The following is a 20006-nucleotide window of genomic DNA, read 5'->3' as shown; positions in this document are numbered from 1 at the left end:
TGTGTGTGTGTGTGTGTGTGTGTGTGTGTGTGTGTGTGTGTGTGTGTAAAGAATGGGTTATGCAGCTAGCAGACTTGGAGTCTAGAAGCTCTGAATTTGAATCCTGCCTAGCATATTCTCTGTGTGACCTTGGGCAAGTCACTTAACTTCTTCCTGGCCTCAGTTTCATCAGTAAAATGAGGATAACAATAGTACCTACTTTACAGAGTTGTTTTGAGAATCAGATGAGATAATCTATGTACAATGCTTTGCAAACCTTAATAAAGCACTACATAAATGTGAGCTAGCTATTATAGGTATTATTCAGTCAGTGCTGTGCAAATAGATTCTGCAGCAGCTGATTGAAGGTAGGGGAGAGGTAAGGAAAGAAGGAGAGTGAAAGTCTTTGTTCACTGTGCTTCCTTTTTAGCTCAGTTCTCATCAGCTCTGCTGTGCATCATTACTTGAGGGTTGTGGATCTCTCTCAAGTGGCCTTGGTCTTTCTTTTGTCCCTATATTCCCAGCCCTCCAAAAAAAAAAATTTCAGAGACTGAATTAGGCAATTGGCCCCCTGCATAGAGCTGGTAACTTTGTTACAGAGTGATTTCCTTATAACAGTCCTATTTCCTTATTCGAGTCTAACAGATGAGGAAACAGAATCAGGTAAAGTGACTTGCCCAGGGTCATACATTACATACGTATAAAGTTTGGGAATAGAACTCTGTTTTTTCCTGACTTCTAACTTCTGCCCTCCTTCATAGTACTATGCTGCCTCCACATTATGGAGTATGTTTTCCCTGTGTAGTCTTGCTTTTGGGAATAGTAGATGTTGATTGAACAGGTTTCAATTGCATAGAATCAATGCTTCTATTATAAATCCCTTGAAAGATAATGTTGTATTCTAAAGACATCTCAACAAATTTCTTTAATTCTCAGCTGCCCATCAAAGGAAAAAAAATAAGAGTATGATGGCATTCCTTGTTTGTTTTGCACTGCCAGGTGGCTATTTATATCATCCCTTGTGTTACTTGTATATCTTTTCTACTAGAAAATTGTTTCATTTTCTCTGAGCTAACATAAGGTTGCTATTTATTCATTCATAGAACTTAAGATTGCATGCTTAATAGTAATGCTATAATTAGTGAGTACTTTCATTCTGAGCCCAGAACTGAATAAGAAAAAGAAAGTAGCTTAGATTACATTTATTGTTTTAAATTATTAATTAATTAATAAATTTTTAGTTTTCAGCATTCACTTTTATAAGATTTTGAGTTCTCAATTTCCCCCCTCCCCAAGACAGCGTGCAATCTGATATAGGCTATACATGTACAACTTGGATTGCATTTAGAATAGAGTGGATTGCTTTCTGTTATCCCAAGCTCCTCCCTGAAGCAAAATCCCCTCACTCCCTTTTGTTAATACTAATGTTCTTGTGATATTTCGTGTTTGGGAATCACAGAAAATCACATTCTCTGAGGAATGAAAATTGCATTTACCCAAAGGGAAATGAAGTGTGAATAGGCTGTAATGTATTACCAATAACAGTAAATGATAATCAAAGAGATGTGCATACACACAAACACACTCAGATATACACACACAACAGAGATTGTGTGGATGTTGGTATTACTTGATGTTGCAAGATTTAGAACAGGGGTTCTTAACCTGGGATTTGTGAACTTTTTTTCCTAATATTTTGACAACTGTATTTCAATATAAATGGTTTCCTTTGTAACACTGTGTGTTTTATTCATTTATTTAAAAACATTATTCAGGTAATGAGTCCACAGGCTTCAGCAGACTGCCAAAGGAGGGGAGGGGTTCAGGATACATCAGAGGGTAAGAAGTCTGTTGGTTTTACCTCCAAAATATCTTTCACATGTATCCTCCTCTTTCTTCACGCCAAAAGCACCTTTGCCCCAGTACTCATCACCTCTTGTCTGAACTATTATCAGTTGTCACCAAATTTGACCTCCCCACATCCAGTCCCTTTCCTTTCCAATCCATCTTCCACACACTGCCAAAGTGATATTCCTCAAGAGGAGTTCTGATCATGTCACTTCCTGGTTGAAGAAACTTCAGTGACTCCTCATTTCCTCCAAGATAAAATAGAAACTCATCATGTCTCTAACTCCTCTTTCTAGCCTGATTTCTTATTACTTCACAAATTATGTTCCAACCAAACTGTCCTTCTTGCTGTTCCCAATGCAGTATATTCTATGGCCCATTTTTGTGCCTTTGAGAACATGGAAGGGCTGTCCCTTCTGTGCGCCAATGTTTGTCTTTTTCACCTAGTTCTCTAGTTCTCAGAAAAACTCAGTTCACTTTTAAGAGACTTTTCCCCCGATTTTTTAGTTGTTAATGCCATCCAGTATATGTTTCTTCTATATTCCTTATGTACTTAGTTGTAAACATGTTATATCCCCCCCAACTTGAAGGTTATTAACCTTCTTTGTGTCTTAGACCCTTTTGGCAGTCTGCTTATGGACCCCTTCTCAGAATAATGTCTTTAAATTCATAAAATAAAATGTGTAGGATTACAAAGGAAACCCAATTATATTGAAATACAGTTATCAAAATATTTTTAAAAAGGAAGTTCATGAACTTCTTGCCACAGTACAATGTGAGTTCCTCGAGGGCAGAGATTGTCTCACTTTTGTGATTGTGTCCCAAGGGTCTAGCACTGGTGCTTTATAAATGCTTATTGATCAGTTAATTGGCTGTGTGCTGCTGCTACTACCCTAGGTTCTTGAACAACGGGGGTAGGGAAATTGGTTTTTTGGGGGAGGCAGTCGGGGTTAAGTAACTTGCCCAGGATCACACAGCAAGTGCCTAAGGTCACATTTGAACTCAGGTCTCCTGATTCCAGGGCTGTTGTTCTATCCACTGTACCACCTAGCTGCCTCAGGAAATTGATTCTTAAACCACTAAAACATCAAATTTGTGTAAGGCTTTATATTTAGCTACATCCTAAATTACAAATAAGAAGAAAAAGTTAGTCATTTTTTCTGTCTCTTTTCCAGGATGTCACTGTATTCTGTAGTTGCACCATTTACTTTTAGCCTTTGGGAAAGACATTATTTTTGGCTTCTTCTTGTCCTACAGACAGCTGCTGTCCCTTCTCCACCCTGTTCTAAGTCACTTTCCCTTGTTCGATCTATACAGATAAAATCCCCTATTCTCTACTAACCATACATCAGTTGCAAACCTCAGGAATTCCTTTTGTGGCTTCAGTCCCACTACACAGACTTCTTAATATATCTCAGTATATCCAAGTGGCCTAACCTGTTCTTTCCCTCCCCTTCACCAATCTCCCTCCCCCCTCCACCAATCTCCCTCCCCCCCTTATATACTTTAGTCTTTATGAAACTTAAGCTTTTCTGGTCTGTATTTTGGTTTCCTAGAAATATATCTTCCATTTATGACATTATTGCTCTTAAAACAATTTCTTCCTATGACTTTGTTTCAATTTAAAAAAATTTTTTATAGAGCCAATTAAGTGTGTAAGGCAGGACTGTGCTTTTACCTAGACTATGTGTCTTTTTTAAGCTGTACAACTGAAGAGAGGAAGGAGAAGGGAAGAGGGGGAGGGGGAGAGAGAGAGAGAGAGAGAGAGAGAGAGAGAGAGAGAGAGAGAGAGAATGTCCCTGTTTCCACAGGCTCTCTTCCCCTCACCCCGAGCTCCTTTTCCTGTTTGATATTTCCCTTTCCTCTCCTTCCCATTAACTAGTCCTGTTCGTTAGTTTTCAAATTTCATTTTTTGCACCCCTTTCCAAAAAGAATTTTTTTCACTCTCTTCACTATTCATCTTCACCTTCTTTTTACTCTAGACCCTCATTCTCTGTCTCTGACACCTGTAATTATTTGCTCTCTTTCCTTTTTCTCTATTTTTCATGCAGTCAGAGCTTTCAAGGTATCCATTCTAGGCTCTCCCCCTTTCTGCCACTGCTTGTAAGGCTTGCCTTATGGATTCCCCTTTTCTATTGTGCCTCACTTTCAGAACAATGCAAATTATATGGTAGGGCCCCTCCCTCACCAAGTCCTTGATTATGCAGCCCTCCACTGATTTCTACCCTCTCTTTTCTATATTTGTCTAGAAATCACATCCTGCATCCATGCTTTCCCACTTCTCCAGGTGCCAGTTGCTCCCAGGGATTCCAACTCTCCTCCTCCCAGTACAAGTAAACTTTTCAAGCACCAAATCTCCCAGGCCTCAGTATAAGATCTTCATCTCTCTCCAGTGACCATCTTTCTTTACCCTTAGGAACATTCGTTCATCATTGGAACCCCCTCTTACCTCCAAAGAAGGGCCTCCTTCCTTTTGCCTCTTTACACTCTTTTGCTCTTTCTCTCTGTGAGTTCACCTGATCCTCATTGCTAGCCCTTGATTTGAGCCCTGAGCGTCTCTCACTCTTTTCTGCCCTCCTTCTGCCCTCCCCTCCTTTATGTATTCTCCCATGTTGTAATGTACTCTCGCAAAAGAAGCATTCACTTGTAGGCAGGGTGTTTGACAGGTTCTGTCCATAGAGCCCCCTGTCTGCCTCTGCACAGATTTCTACCTTCATCCCTCTTTCCTTTTGTACATTTAGAAATAAGTCTTACTGTTTTCTCTGTTGTCACTCTGTTACTGTCCTTGCCTACTGCATTTACTTACTTCTCCTGCTTTTCTGTTATTTGGGGTATTCGAGAGGCACATAATCTCTTCAGTTCTGTTTTTCTTTCTAAAAATTTTTCAAATTTTTCTTTAATTTTGAGCATCCATCTTTTGTCCTATGTCAGGGGTGGGGAACCTGCGGCCTCAAAGCCACATGTGGCCCTCTAGGTCCTCAGGTGTGACCCTTTGACTAAATCCAGACTTCACAGAACAATTCCCCCATATGGGAATTGGAGGGCCACATGTGGCTTCGAGGCCTCAGGTTCCCCACCCCTGTATGGTTAAGCTCAGATTTGCAGGTTGGGTCATCTTGAACTGCATCCTGAGCAACATTGCTCCTTAGAACACATTATTCCATTCCCTCCTCCTTTTTCCGGTGGACGATGAATAATCTTGCTATTGAATGCCCTTTCTTTTGTACTTGAAAGTCCTTTTCCTGCTGGCTTGTAGAACTTGTTGTCTAAATTAAGTTGTTAAATTTAACTGCTATATATCTTGGAATTTGTAGGGAATTTTTTGGAGGCAAACTGTGAATTCTTTCAATTGGAGTTTCATTTTCTGTATTTGAAAGTTCTGGGTGGTTCTATTTTTTTTTTTTATTTCCTTCTTTATTGTGTCATAGTTTTTTGTCCTGTTGTTTTTTTCTAATCCTTAGGTTGTCTTTGAGTTCATTGTGTTTCACTTTCATAGTGAGCATATTTTCCTTTCATGTTACTGTGTTTTGCTGCTTCTCTTCTAGATTGACCTTCACTTTTATGTATTTTCATTCCCAATCTATTGTTTTCTCTTTTGTTTCTCTGGTGAGGCTTGTCATTGTAGATTCCAATTTTTCCTATTCTATTATATTTGCTGGAAATAAATTCTGCTCATAATTCTCTTTTCTCTTTTAAACCACTTAGAAGTAGCATATTGTGGTTTCATCTTCTCAAATTCCACAGGTTCCTCTGTCTAATCAAGTGTTAGACTACTTTTCTTTATTTTGAAATATTTATTTATAGATGAACTTGTTTACTAGATCTGGAGGCTATATTTCCTCCTGTTGTTACTGTTTTTCCTGTTGATTTATCTGTTTATGTTCAAGGTCTTTGAGTTTTCTTCTTCATGAAATCTTTGGTACTTCTGGTCTCCCCCTCCCCCCCAACTGCCATATTTCCCTTATCACTCACTTCTTGATTCCCCTTCCCTCTGATGGTGGTTTCCTTAGGGGCTAGATCTCAAAGCATCTCAGTCTCCTTCCAAACTGGGGAACTCACAGTTCACTAGCCTAGATCTCTGCCTCAACTGACTTTTGAATGGTCAGAACTGGCCCTAGCTGAATGATGTACTCTTTCCATCAAGCCTGGTAGACTGGTTTATTTTGCTCCCCACTCCCCACACAGTATTCTTTTCTGATGACTTGTTACATTCCCTCTGTTCCTCAGTTCTCTAATCTGGCACCAGCAGTTCAGAGTCTGTTTTCCCTGGTACTAGAAATTCAGAGCTTTGCAGTATTGGTGCTTCTGAGTTGTAGCTCTTGACAGGCTTTTACTCCTGATGGGCTGTGGCCAAGTTGGCTGTCTAGCCCTGAGCAAACTTCAGCAGCCTGGAGCTGGTGTCTCTGGAAAGACAAAGGGTAATCAGAGTGCAGGGGTATTGTCTTCATGTGAGCCTGTGTTACATTCTTGGGTCTACTAGTGCGGCCTTCCTTCTGGTAGTATGGGAGGTGGGAAAGGGGTGCTGAGTGAACTCCAATTCCTGGTTTTTTCTTTCTTTCTTTTCTTTTCTTTTTTAACCTTCTTTTGCATTCTGGTTGTTTTAGACCAGGGCTTCTTAAACTTTTCCCACCTGCGACCCCTTTTCAGTTTTGACAGTGGATGTTCGTGTTGTGTGTGAGGGCATTCGCAGTGCAAAGTGCACATGCTTTATTTTCAGATTCAAGGCTAAAGTGAAGTTGTGCAATGCAATATGGCTAAGTGCTGCCAGAAACACCTCAGATTAATTACTTGTTTGATTTTTAATTAATTTCTGGTTGTTGTGCATTCAGAAACCTTGTCATGACCCACAGTTTAAGAAGTGCTATCCCAGACCACGGAGACAGCTGAAGTTGCTTTATCTTTGGTGTATAATTTTTATTTTGGAGAGTTTTGAAAGATCATGATGTTCAATAAAAATATCTAGTCCACCATTTTGTTGCTCATGTGGCCCAGTCGTTCCTATTACATTTTAATCTGTTTTAGAGTTTAGTAGGCCTCTATATTTGACACCTGTGGTATAATGGATTTAGCTCTTAGACTTGTAGTCAGAAATTATGGGTTCCAACTATGGATATTATATATGGGTATATATTATATACTAGGGATATTTTATCAGTTCCAGCTGTGATATTTATTAAATGGGATTTTTAGGCAAGTTCCTTTACCTCTGTGTGCTTCCATTTTCTCATCGGTGCAACAAAATGTATAATATTTGAACTACTTACCTATCAGTATTGCTGTTAGAAAAGTGCTTTTTAGTATCCTAAAGTGTTGTATGTAAGTAACCATGAATGATTTCTCACTTTGTACAGCACCTGAGATAGCTTCCTATACGATTAGATGCTTAATGTTTTTTTTTTTTTAAATAATGATGAAAACCTGAAATAAATAGAGAATTTCCCCTATACATCACTTTCATGTTGTACCATACAATTTTTGGCTAAATTTTTTTTTGTGTGTTGGTGGACTTTTTAAAAAACTAGCATTTAAAAAAAATATAGCAGGTCTACAAATAAGGGAATCTTCATTTATTTTAGAAGTGTTAAGATGCAGTATTAAGATACAGTATTAGGATGTTGGCCAGACTAATTTATAAGGTAGATGTGAAAATATCCATGATGGTATGTCAAAAGCCACAATTCCCTGCACTGCCATGATGCATTGATTCCCCTGCTGGCTTTTCTCCATAGAAGTCAGAGAAGGGCAAGTCAGCAAAGTAAATCATTTTTTGGCAGCTATTTCTTCCCCTCATTTGGGATCACCAATAGATCATAAATCTGTTCTTTGTTTTGAAAAGGGCTTTCTGGAAATGGTCAGGCAATAACATCTTCCGTAATAATTCTGAGGATCTGTGGACAGCAGAGCAAGTTCAGAAACCTTTTGGAGGCTTTGAATAAAGCTACTGCAGCCCTGGCCTTGGAGTCAAGAGAACCAGAGTTTAAATCCAGCCTCAGACACTAGCTGTGTGACCCTGGGCAAGTCACTTAACCCCATTTGCCTCCCAAAGCAACAAAAGAAAGAAAAAAGAGCCAGTACTGTTTGAGGTGAATGACAGTAATCAGTATTGGCGGAAGTCCTTTCTGTCTCCCAAGTACTTTGCAGTAGAATCTCCTTTTAGATGCATGTTCATTGAGTGATAAGAAAGGTCAGATGCATCTATTTGGTTTCACCGTCTTCTGAGATTATATGTAATGTGTAAGTATATATTCATATACATACATACACAGAGGCATGAACACACATATAAATAATTATGAGAAGGTACATCTGACTTTGCTTCCTGGGGAGGAAAGCTCACCTATTTGGAGGAGTAGATGGTTGAATTTCCTTTTAAATGGGGAAGGAAAAGTGTAAGATGCTGAGAAGATTCAACATCATACTCACTGAAAATTAGTTGAAGAAAATGGACATGTTTAGTCTGGGAAAGAGAAAGTCTGTGGGATCATAGATTTCAAAAGGGACCTGAGAAGTCACCCAGCTCAAGCTCCTCATTTTATAGATGAAAAAACTGAGAAAAGACTTATGTGGAATTTCAGAACATAAAATGTAAGCTCATTGTAAAAAGATTGTTTTATTCTTTGTTTTTGCATCGCCAGTGCCTAGCACAGTGCTCGGCACATAGTAGGCACTTAATAAATACTTGCTGATTGATAAATAAATAGCTGAATCCAAGTATGTGAAGGGGTATTATGCAGAGGAAGAATTACACTTGCTTTCTATAGTAAGTAGAAATTTTAGATTTTTATTCTGGGTCCATTTAAGAGAACATTATGGGGCAGCTAGGTAGTTCAGTGGACAGGGCACTGGGCCTGGAGTCAGGAAGACCTGAGTTCAAATCCTATCTTAGACACTAGCTGTGTGACCCTGGGCAAGTCTCTTAACCCAGTTTGCTTCAGTTTCCTCATTGGTAAAATGAACTGGAGAAGGAAATGGCAAACCACTGTACTATCTCTGCCAGGAAAACCCCAAATGGGGTCATGAGGAGTCAGACAGGAGTGAAGTGACTGAACAACAAGAGAACACTTCCTAACAGTTATAACTTTTCTAAAGTAGAATGGGGTTGCCTCAGGAGCTGATGAATTAGAAGGCTCAAATATTTGTAGAGGAGCTTCCTTGTTTGAGTACAAGTTGGATTAGCTGAGGTCTCTTCAAACTCTGAGATTTGTAATTCTATGAAACTCCTGATGAATTTCTTTTGCTCTTTGTCAGCAATGCTTAAGAAACAAAATTTTAAAACTGATACCTGAATGACTTTAGGCAAATCACCTCAATTCTTTGGGCCTCAGTTTCCACATTTGTTCCTGTTATAAGTTCCCTTACATCTCAAAATCTGTGATAGTTTGATCTCATGGTTGGGGAGAGGGTTAGTTGTCATTCATCTCTCATTGCCTTGAGCAATTCCTTTCAACATATATTAACCACCTACTATGTGTGCAGGTCACTTTTCCCCTCTTAGGCTTAGTTCCCTTACCTATACAATGAGTAGGAGTGGACTTCGGTGATATCCAAGGACCCTTCCAACTTCAGAGCTCTGTAATCCTATTTTGAGGACCAATAACATCTTCCTAGTGACAGATTCTTTTAGTTATTTCTTACAGTTCCAAGCACTGACAATTGTATGAGCCTCTGTTGGTTGCATTTCTTTTTGTTTTTGTTTTGTTTTGTTTTTGTATTTTACTAGGCAGTGGGATTAAGTGACTTGGCCCAAGGTCACACAGCTAGTGAGTGTTAAGCGTCTGAGGCCGGATTTGAACTCAGGTCCTCCTGACTCCAGGGCCGGTGCTCTATTTACTGTGCCACCTAGCTGCCCCTATTGGTTGCATTTCTCCAGGCTCTTCTTGCTGCTCTGAGTACCACCAGATAACTAGATGTATGTTTGTGGAAGAGGGAACATAGTTAGAGGATGCCTTTGAGGTCAGTGAGCTATGATTTGTCTTTTTTTAATGGAAAATAGAAGTAAAGTCTCTTGGGGTTCTGTGGCCTTCCCATTAGGAAATCATGTCAGATTGTACTATTGCTTCCTATCAGCTGGCAGCACACAGAGTTATCAGGTCTCTGAGGGTAGATAAGAAAGGGGGCAATTGGTCTTCCAGCCACATGCTGTTCCCTTTCTTTTAAAAATTTTTTTCCTCTCTCTAATGAGAACTGGTCTTCCAATGAGTAATCACCAAGACTTAGAGGCGAAAAAGGACCTTGGGAATAGTACAGTTCTTGGTGAATTAACTTACATTAATGAGACTTGTAAGTTAAGTGCAATCTAATTTGGCGGTGAAAATTATCTTTGTGTACTGGGGGTTAGACAATGAAGTGACCTGGAATATACTTTTCAATTAAATGTCCCCAATAGCCTTAGTCTCATTAAAATTAGTCTTTCAGATATCACCTCTTAAAAGGATTGTTATTCTAGTCATCATTTTGCCCTGGAAAGTCTCTTGAAGATGGCAAAATGTCTCCTTTTTTTAAATGTGTAGAGGAGGGTGGTATAGGAGTATGCCAGATTTATACTGAACATAGCTAGAAATACCTCTCTAATTCAGTTGAAAATATTTATTAGTCATCTGTGTAGTGCCACAAGGTACCTTCCAAAACTCAAAGAATGTGCCCCCTTGAGTCATATATCTTGTCATTTAGAGTGCTGTGATCAAAATCATGGAGGATGAAAAGAATGGACTGAGTATTCTAGTTGGAAAAGACCATGCAGTATATAAAAGGCAGTGTAATATTAGTCTAGAAAAGGAGGTGGGAACCAAATTATGGAGTGGCTAAAAGGCTAGGCAAAATAATTACTTCTGGAGGTTTACGAATAAGGAATAATATCTGAGTTCTACCGTGAAAAAGGTCACTATAAGACAGATTGGAGGAGGCAGGAAGACCAATTAGAAGATGGTAGTTCAGGGGCAGCTAGGGAGTGCAGTGGATAGAGCTCTGGTCTTGGGGTCAGGGAGACCTGAGTTCAAATCCAGCCTCAGACTCTTAACACTTACTAGCTGTGTGACCCTGGGCAAGTCACTTAACCCCAATTGCCTCACAGAGAAAGGAGAAAAAAGAAAGAAGATGGTAGTTCAGATAACACAATAATGATAACTCATTTATATAGAACTTGAAGGTTTTCTTAAGCCATTTTCTCATAATAGTAGGTGAGAGTAGGTGAGTAGTTATCCGTGCTTTCTGCATAAGGACCTGAACTAGGAATGGAATTGAGGGAACACTGAGGTTAAATATAGGATTTAGTAATTAATTGGTTGGAAATGAGGGAGACAAGGGCATTCGATTTTGAGCCAGGATAACTGTAAGAATGAAGACCCTATGAACAGAAATAGGGAAGTCAAGAAGATGTGGATAGAAAGATAATGAGTTCCAGCTAGTCAGGGTAGGAATATGAGCCATGTTAGGGCTAAAGATAGAGCCTGGTCTTTTGGGTAATGTGAACCCTATTATTCCAGATTTGTGGACTTACTGGTCATTTCTTTACTCTGTTGAGAATGACTGAGAAGGTTCGGAGGTTATCTTGTGAATAACTGTAGAGGTAAAGAAGCCGAGAGAAAGGTATGAGAGAAAAGAAAAGGGTATTTCCTGTAGCTACAGATGGTGCCAAGAGAATTTCGTGTTGAATGTGTGAGGGTGTATGCTACAGCTTCTTTTTAAATAGTAGCAGAGTAGGATACCTTTCTGTGAGGTCATTCTAGCAGACTGCGTGCTAAGATTTTGAAAAAGACCTGGAGGAAGGAGGAGGAGGACCTTCTGTTGCCCAGTTTTCCTGCCTTGCCTGTCCGCCTCTCCAAGTAAGTGAGATACACTCTAGTAGTAGAGCCCTGAGAACAGCCTAGGAACTGAACTCATTCTCTGGGGCAAAGGCAGGGCAGACTTACTTGGGCTGTCCCAATGTGGCGTCAGGGCCAGACTGAACCCTGGATTTAGAGGGAACAGTGGGTTCCTAGCCTCCAGCAGGTGGGCCTTTGTTGTTGTTGATGCTAAAAGCTTGGATTAAAATATAGAATGGTTGTGGAGCAGAGCTCAGAGTAGCATTTTGCTTTGCCACAATTCCAGCCTTGAAAATTATAATGTGAGCTTTCTCTGTAGCGTCTGCAAGCTGTGTGTATTCCCATTTAGCCAAATACCTGTTGTATCTCTTTATTTTTAGATGCAGTGAAATTGAGTCAGCTTCTATAAAAATGCAACCTGTCTTTCCTCTCCTGAAGAAAAACAACTTTCTGTAAGTATAATTAGTATACAAATTGCCACACAGTGATAACAAAAATACCCTTGAGGTGTTGTCATTGATTTGTGTAAGTGAAGAGAAACTCTCAAGATATAGGAGTGAACTTAGCCAAAATTTTTATTTAATTCAATTCTGTAGATATTTATTAAGCCCTGCTGTGTGCAGTATACTGTGTCTAGGTACTAGGAGTGAGTGATAAAAAAATTAGGTAAGATGTGACCCTTGCTGTGATGAAGCTTCTAGGCTAGTGTGGGGATAAGTCACATATCTACATAACCTTGATACAGAATAATGCATAATAAAGGCATTAGAGAGGTATAAATAAATGCTATGTGAGGTCTAAGGGGAGACAGATAATGATCTGATCTGAGGGACTGTGGAAAGCTTCATTGTAGAAATGAGTGTCATCTGATTTGTGCTTTATGGGGTATGGAGGAATCCAGTAGACAAAAGGGGTGGAAAGAATATTCTAGAAATAACTAATAATCTGAGTGAAGACACAGAAGCTAGAAAACAGAGGACATGTTCAGGGAACAGTAAATAGTACACACAGGTAGTATAATGGAATTAGGAAGACCTGAATTCAAACTTAGTCTCAGACACTTACTTGCTGTGTGACCCTGGACAAATCACTTAAGATCTGTTTTCCTCAGTTTTCTTATCTGCACAATGCAAATAATAATAGCAACTACTTCCCAGTGTTATTGTGAAGATAAAAAAAGATAATATTTGTAAAGCACTTTGTCATCCTTAAAGTGCTATACAATTGCTAGTTATTATTATTATTTAGTCCAATTTGATTATATCATAGAATAAATGCAAAAGTGAAATATGAGCTAAGGTGAGAAAGCTAGGGTAGCACTAACTTGTAGATAATCTTCAATTCCAGTCAAAAAGGGTCTGAATTTTAATCGGGAAACCATAGGAAGCCACTGAAAATTTTTGAGCAGAGGAGAGTGACATGACTAGATTTATGCATGTAGAAGATTAGTCTGTTAACAGTATTATTGGATTATTGATTATTGAATTGTTACTGAATATTGGATTAAAGGAGAATAGAGGAAGAATAAAAACAGGAAGACCTGTTAGAAGGCTATTGTAATAGCCCAGGGGAGTGGTAATCAACGCTTGTATTAGAATGGTAGTAGTCCAATTGACAAAATACTAGGTAGCTGAGTAGGTATGAGAGGTGAAAGAGAGGGGAGAGTCAGAGATAACACAAGTATTAGGTACATGGGATAGTGATAAACTGAGTTTTGGACGTTGTTGAGTTTGCCGTGCCAACGAGACATCCAGGTAAAGATTTCTTAGAGGCAGTTGGTCATGTTTATCTCCTCGTTAATTGGAGAGACAGGGTCATGAGGAATAAATTTGGGAAGTCTCTGAATAGATACAACTGTCTTTTTAAAATTAATTTTTAATTAAAAAGATTAAATCTTCAAGCAAAACCTATTGCCACAATGGCCACATCCAAAGATGCATGTCTTATTCTCCATCTTGGGTATGTTCCTTCTTTGTTAGGAGGCACATCATCATTGGTCTCCTGGAATCATGGTTGGTCATTGCATTAATCAGAATTCTTAAGTCTTTCCAAGTGGTTTGTCTTTACAGTGTTGGTATAGTATAAATTATTCTCCTGATTCTGCTCAGTTCACTCTGAAGCAGTTCATACGAGTCTTTCTAGGTTCCTTTGAAACTATCCCTCCTAAACCCTAATTTGTTCAGCCAATTTCCCAATTGATGGGCATTCCTTTAGTTCCCACATCTTTGCCCCTAGAAAAAAAAAAGCTTCCATAAATATATTTGTGCATATTTGGGGGACATCTTAAGGGTTTCAGAAGAAGATGAGGAGACAGAAGGAGCAGTTAAGAGGAAGTAGTAGAAACAGGAGAGTCCATTCCAGGACTAAAGAGGTCATTTGATTTTGTCACTGTCAACTTCTGACATATAGTTTCAGTAGAGTAGAGAGGATGGAAACTTTAGCTGGGGGCTGAAGAAAGATTGAGTGATAAGGAAGTGGAGATATTGAGTGTAGACAGCTTTGTTGAAGAAATTTGTCAGTGAAGGGATAGAAGAATGTGGGAAAGTAGCTGGATAGAGTAGACGTTTCAAGGAATGGCATCAGGGAGATTTGAGCATGCTGGTTGGCATATGAAAAGAAGCCTTTGAAGAGGGAGTCATAGATGCATGGGAAAGTAGATAAGTTTTGGAGTAATGTTAGGGCAAATGGGTGGAACGCTAAGGGATTAATTGATCTGAGCTAAGAGACCTGGTAGCTTTTCTAAGATTAGAGGGGAGGAGGAAAAAAATGGAGAATGATGCAGACTTTTGAAAAGTAGAGGCGGAGAGTTAAGGAAACTCCTGCCAGACAACCTCAGTGTTGTCATTGAAATAGAGGTGCAATGTCATCTACTTGAGGTATGGAGCCTGTGGTTGGGAATTGGAGGAAAGCAGAAAAGTTTGGATTGGTAACAGTGGGGAATAAGTTGGGAGTCAATAAGTTGAGAGTAGAAATAGTGCTGTACAGTATTATGTGCTCATTTGAAGTTATTTGCCATACATTTACAGTACGTAACATCAGTTCAGTTCTGTGACTCTCACCAGTAAAAAATAACAACCTTGTAATAGGTGCAAAGGAATCAGATTATGGAGGTTGCTCAGGGATAAGAATTAACAAGGTACAACTTGTGGAAAATCACAGTTGAGGGATATAGAAATAGCTTACCACAGTTATGGAGGAACCAGAATGGGGGAGATAGAATGGGAGAATATGGATGAGATAAGCAATCAGAAATTGTAGTGAAGGTAAGAGAAGGTGTTAGCATGAACTTGAGACTGTGGAAGGATCAAAGTTGTGGTCTGAGAGTTGAATTTCAAAGTTCAGGTCATAGAATTGGATATACTTCCAAGAGCTGCTGAAGTCTAAGATGTGACCATTCCTGAATGTGGCTGAAGTAGCAAAAGACAGTTTCCAGTTAAATCAAGATGTTACCAGAAATGCTGATGGAAAAGTTTAAGGGGAGAAGATGGCATGGAATTTGTCAGTTTTGCAGTAGAGTTCTCAAGGCCATAATGGAATGAGCTAGAACAAATATTGTTGTTGTTTGTCCTTTGTTCTCAAACAGGACCATGACATCAGGGAGGTGATGCCGTGATATGCAGGTGAATTGGATTTAAGTGAGGGAGGGCTGTGCAGAGTCATCAGCCTCACTTTCTCCTCCAGAGCCATCTGGGTCCAGTGGTGAGATATAGCTCAGGATGACTGGAGATGGCCCTGGATGCAGTGGAAGACCTTGGCCTTTTTAAGCTAAGGTCTTTAACAAGTCTTAGTTTGACTAAGGCAGTGAACAAATGTGAACAAGATTGTTAGGAACCTGGGGAGGAGAGCATTAGAGCGGATCTGCTTAGGGACGAGGGTTTGGGGGGGTGTAGTTGGAGCCTGCTTCTGACTTCTGAGGGAAAGAAGGTTTTAAACAAATTTTATTGTTCAGTTCTAAAGTTATTATTTTTAACTGCTAAGAGTTAGAGGTTTTGATTGGAAATCTGTCAGGCTTTCTTGTTATGAAGGAGAGGTTAAGAAGATAAGAGCCAAATGTGTGTGAGTTACTGGCAATGCTAGGTTTTCGTGATTTGGTCTGCTGTGGCATTTAGCCCAGAATCCTCCTCACTCATTGTCTGTGTTAGGCTAGCATTAGTCATTAGCACAGACTACTGCCTACTTACTTTATAAAAAGAAAGCTGGAGACTCAGAAGAATAGTTGGTGTTTTTGAAGAACTTTGCAAAATAAAATGTGAGATGGGGAAAAATTGGTGATAGATAGCCAGATAGACAGAGATAGAGATATATCTATCTATAGATTTATATAAATATACCTATATCTGTAGAGATGTGTGTGTCTGTGTGAATATATGTATGTCCTTGATCTGTGATTTAGTCAGTGTGGGGAATTCCATGCACCAATGCAGATCCCACCTTATCTACAATTTAGGGAGTTGCCCAAGGCCCCTAGAGATTAAATGATTTGTTCAGGATCACTGGAATCTGGGGCAGAATTTTAACCCAGCTCTTCCTCACTTTAGAGGCAGTACTTTGGCCACTGTGCAACACTATGCATGTGTTTATGCAGACACATGCATGTATGCATGGTCTTTAGAACAATCTACTAATTTGAAGAAGCAGCAAAGATTTGTAATTGGAAGACTTGGGTTCAAATCCCAGCCCTGATATTTACTAATGGTAACCCTGGGTAAGCTACTTATCCCCTCTAGCTCTTAGTTTTCTTCATTTGTAAAGTGAAAGGATTTTGATTATGTAACCTCTAAAGTCCCATCCAATCCAAAATCCTGTGGGCCTTAGAGAAATCACTCACTTGGTAAGTTGTACAGTTATCCCTTCTGCATTGTGTGGGTTTAGGGGTGCAGTACTCCCATGATCTGGAAAATCCGTGTAAAACTTTTTGGCCCTCCCTTTGTACCAGAGAAGAAGTCTGAATTATTGTTATTAAAAGATAAAATATGTTGTTGTTGTACAATACTATACATGTATTTTATGCATTTCTGAGTTTCTAAAATTTTTCTGTGTCTTCTGCTGGCCTTCACGTGTCATTTGTAGCTTTTGTAAAACTCTCCCAAAATTCCCATTTAATTTCTTATGCCAACCCAAGATATGGTGAAATCACAATGGGGAAAGCTGCAGTGTGGACAAAATAAATGTAGATGGTAAAATAAATTGAGTGTTGGCTTTAATGTGCCTTTTGGTTCTGAAGACATGTATTATGGGGCAGCTAGGTGGTACAGTGAATAGAGCTCTGGCCTTGGAGTCAGGAGGACCTGAGTTCAAATCCAGCCTCAGATACTTAACACTTACTAGGTGTGTGCCCCTGGGTAAGTCATTTAACCCCCGATCACCTCACCAAAAAGCAAAAAAACAAAAACAAAAAACTGTACATTATATTGAATTGTTTTCAGCTTTTAAAGATTTTCATATTTTGTACAAGCTTTGGCATTTTATTTCAAGCAAAAACTAATTCTAAAAAACAAATTTTTATTCCATATGTGAAGTAGTAGTTACTACATCTCTTTTTTTCTAGAAAAGAATATCATTCATCTTGGAAATAACCTGTGTTTTTAGGGAAAGGGAGGAGAATGTCTATAGCCATATGTGTCAATCTCTCAATACCCTTCTCATCTTTTTGAGGATGGTACTTTATTACTGATTGATTTGAAATGTAATGAAAGGACACAAACACATAGAATAGTTTAGTTACACTCATTAAATTTAGCATATATCTACTTAGAAAACAAATTGTACATAAAAGAAGTTGACAGTTCCATATGAAAGCCTCAATCTTTATATATTGATATATATGTTGATATATATGTATTTATTGATGATCATTATGTTCACAACAAAAAAAAGGAAATTTCTTTTTTTAAAATGTAGTGGAGGTCAGTCAATCAAGCAACAAGTCTTTAATAAGCACCTATTTATTTGCCAAGTGCTGTACTAGGCACTGCGATTACAAGTACAAAGAATGAAATAATCCCTACTCACAATGAGTTTACTTTTTTTTTTTCTTTTTGGTAAGGCACTCGGGGTTAAGTGACTTGCCCAGGATCACACAGCTAGCAAGTGTCAAGTGTCTGAGGTCAGATTTGAACTCAGGTCCTCCTGACTCCAAGACCGGAGCTCTATCCATTGTGCCACCTAGCTGCCCCTGAGCTTACATTTTAATGGAGAAGACAAGTACATATAAAAATTACAGACAGCATAATTATATATACAAAGTCGTTAAATAACAGTTAATTTGGGAAGTTAGATGCTAGCATTCAGAGGAATTGGGAAAGGTTTCACGTAGATGATGGCGTCTGGCTGACTCCTAGAGGAGGAAGGGGGCTCTCTGAGATGGCGTGAACAGAGGCATCCGAGGCACAGAGGCTCTGAGAGGGCGTGTTCAAGGAACGGAGAGAAGGCTGGCTTGGTTATATTGCAGAATGTGGGACATCACGTCCAATGAGGCTAGAAAAACAGGTTGGGACCAGGTTGTAGAGGGCTTTAAAAGCTAAACAGAAGAATTTATATTTGGTCCTAGAGGCAATTGGAAGCCTCTGGAGTTTGGTTGAATTGGAGAATCATGGTCAAAATTGCTTTTATAGAAAATTGCTTTGGCAGCTATGTGTAGGATGGTATCTTGCTGTTAATCTGACTTCAGTCTTCAAATTTATATTATTTGTTCTTTCTTATTCAGGGCTGCTGCCATGCCGGGTGAATAGGGCTCAGTGACAGGACATTCCTGGAAATACTTGTGGTCATACCCAGCGGGGAGAAGCACACCATTGCCCCATGACACCATGACAGCAAGAGAGCACAGCCCACGTCACGGCTCCAAGTCCCGTTCAGTACAGCGGGCCTCAACTATTGATGTTGCCTCTGATATGCTGGGACTGTCTCTGACAGGTGAGTCCCACATCTCCCCCTCTTCCATTGAGATGGGCTAACCTTGGAGCAGACACAAACACTAAGTAAAATTGGAAGGGAAAGAAAATGGTGACTGGCTCTTGGAACATGCCCCTTTGGATTGTCCCTAGTACTAAACTAGTCATGGTATGTTAAACTAGTAAACTAGTCTAATGGTATGTTAGATTATCCATTACAGAGAGAAAGAAAACACAAACACACACACACACACACAGAGTTTGAAATTGTATTCAATGATCCATACTTATAGTCACTTTTCACATAATTCTAAATTGTTTTCCAACAGTTCAACCATTTTACAGCTATACCAACAGTGTGTTAATATGCCCATATTTCTCCACCCCATTATTTTTAAGAAATCTTTTAAATTTAATTTATTGATACATTTTGTTTCAACACATACAAAACCCCACCATATTCACAATTGTACACTCCCTGAAAAGAGGTAAAATAGCTTAAAAGATGATTAAGGCTATTAATACCCTACCTTGAGTAGTTTTCCACTTGGTTGAAAGAAAAGATGGGTATATATCTTATAAGGTAATACCAATATTTTCTAACCTTTTAATTTTATTGTCATTTAAAGTTGTCTTCATTTATATAGTTATATAGTTTTAGTCAATATGTGTTTTATTCTTTTGGTTCTGCTTTATTCATTCTTTCTTACTTCATGCAGGTCTTACCGTATTTTCTTGAATTATTTATATTGATTGTTCTTTCTGGCACAATGCTATTCTACTAAATTAAACAAACCATTTGTTTAGCCATTCTCAAATGATTGAGCACATGGTTTGTTTCTACCTTTTAGAAATTACAAATAGTAATTGATACTTTCTTACTATTAGTTGTTTTGGAGCATAAGCCCAGGAGTGAGATTGCTGGACTAGAGAGTATATGAACAGTTTTGGAACTTCCTTGGCATAATTCCAAATTGTTTTCTAAAACTGGGACCCTAACTCATAGCTCTACCAGCAGTGAATCAGTGTGCCTGTTTTCTTGCAGATTGATTATGTTCTGCCATTTCTTTTCCTGTCCAGGAAACATCCAGGATCCAGATGAGCCCATATTAGAATTCAGCTTGGGTTGGTATCATTTTTAAAACATTATTTTTAGAATGTATGGTTAGCACAAGTTTAGTATCACCAACACCTCAAAATTCTCTGATGATTTGTTGCTTTGGCTGAAATATTTTATGTAGAAAATAAAGCTGAGGAAGGTGTGAATTTCTTGTCACAGTACTGATAGAAATTAGGACTATGCCTGGGGCTTTTTATGCCTTGGAGCCAAGCGCCTTCCCTCTTATCATCTGACTCTCACCCAACTAGACTATAGAGGTGACAGGCGAAGAAGACAGGTGGATGATCCTGTAGCAGGAACAACACTCCACACCTCCTCCCCATTCAACCCATGCTCTTGCCCAAAATACAACCTTCTGTTGTGATC

The 20006-nt window shown here is 39.0% G+C and overlaps 1 protein-coding gene across 7 annotated transcripts in view; it reads left to right on the top strand.

The window, feature by feature from the left end:
- The window catches only part of INPP4A (inositol polyphosphate-4-phosphatase type I A), a 206372-nt gene that overhangs the window by 109356 nt on the left and 77010 nt on the right, over nt 1–20006 (top strand). For 6 of the 7 annotated variants that reach the window (XM_027856631.1, XM_027856628.1, XM_027856630.1 and 3 more), the window contains exons 3-5: nt 12008–12079; nt 18334–18542; nt 19601–19645. In XM_027856631.1, the coding sequence (XP_027712432.1) occupies nt 18437–18542; nt 19601–19645 (151 nt within the window). In that variant the 5' untranslated portion in view covers nt 12008–12079; nt 18334–18436. The remainder of the gene's footprint in view (nt 1–12007; nt 12080–18333; nt 18543–19600; nt 19646–20006) is intronic. The other variant, XM_027856626.1, reaches the window with a different exon arrangement.

This window comes from Vombatus ursinus, unplaced genomic scaffold (genome assembly GCF_900497805.2).
Source record: "Vombatus ursinus unplaced genomic scaffold, bare-nosed wombat genome assembly UNPS02011591.1, whole genome shotgun sequence".
Classification (NCBI taxonomy): Eukaryota; Metazoa; Chordata; class Mammalia; order Diprotodontia; family Vombatidae; genus Vombatus; species Vombatus ursinus.
The sequence above is the reverse complement of the archived record's forward strand: the minus strand, read 5'-3'. Positions and strand labels throughout refer to the sequence as shown.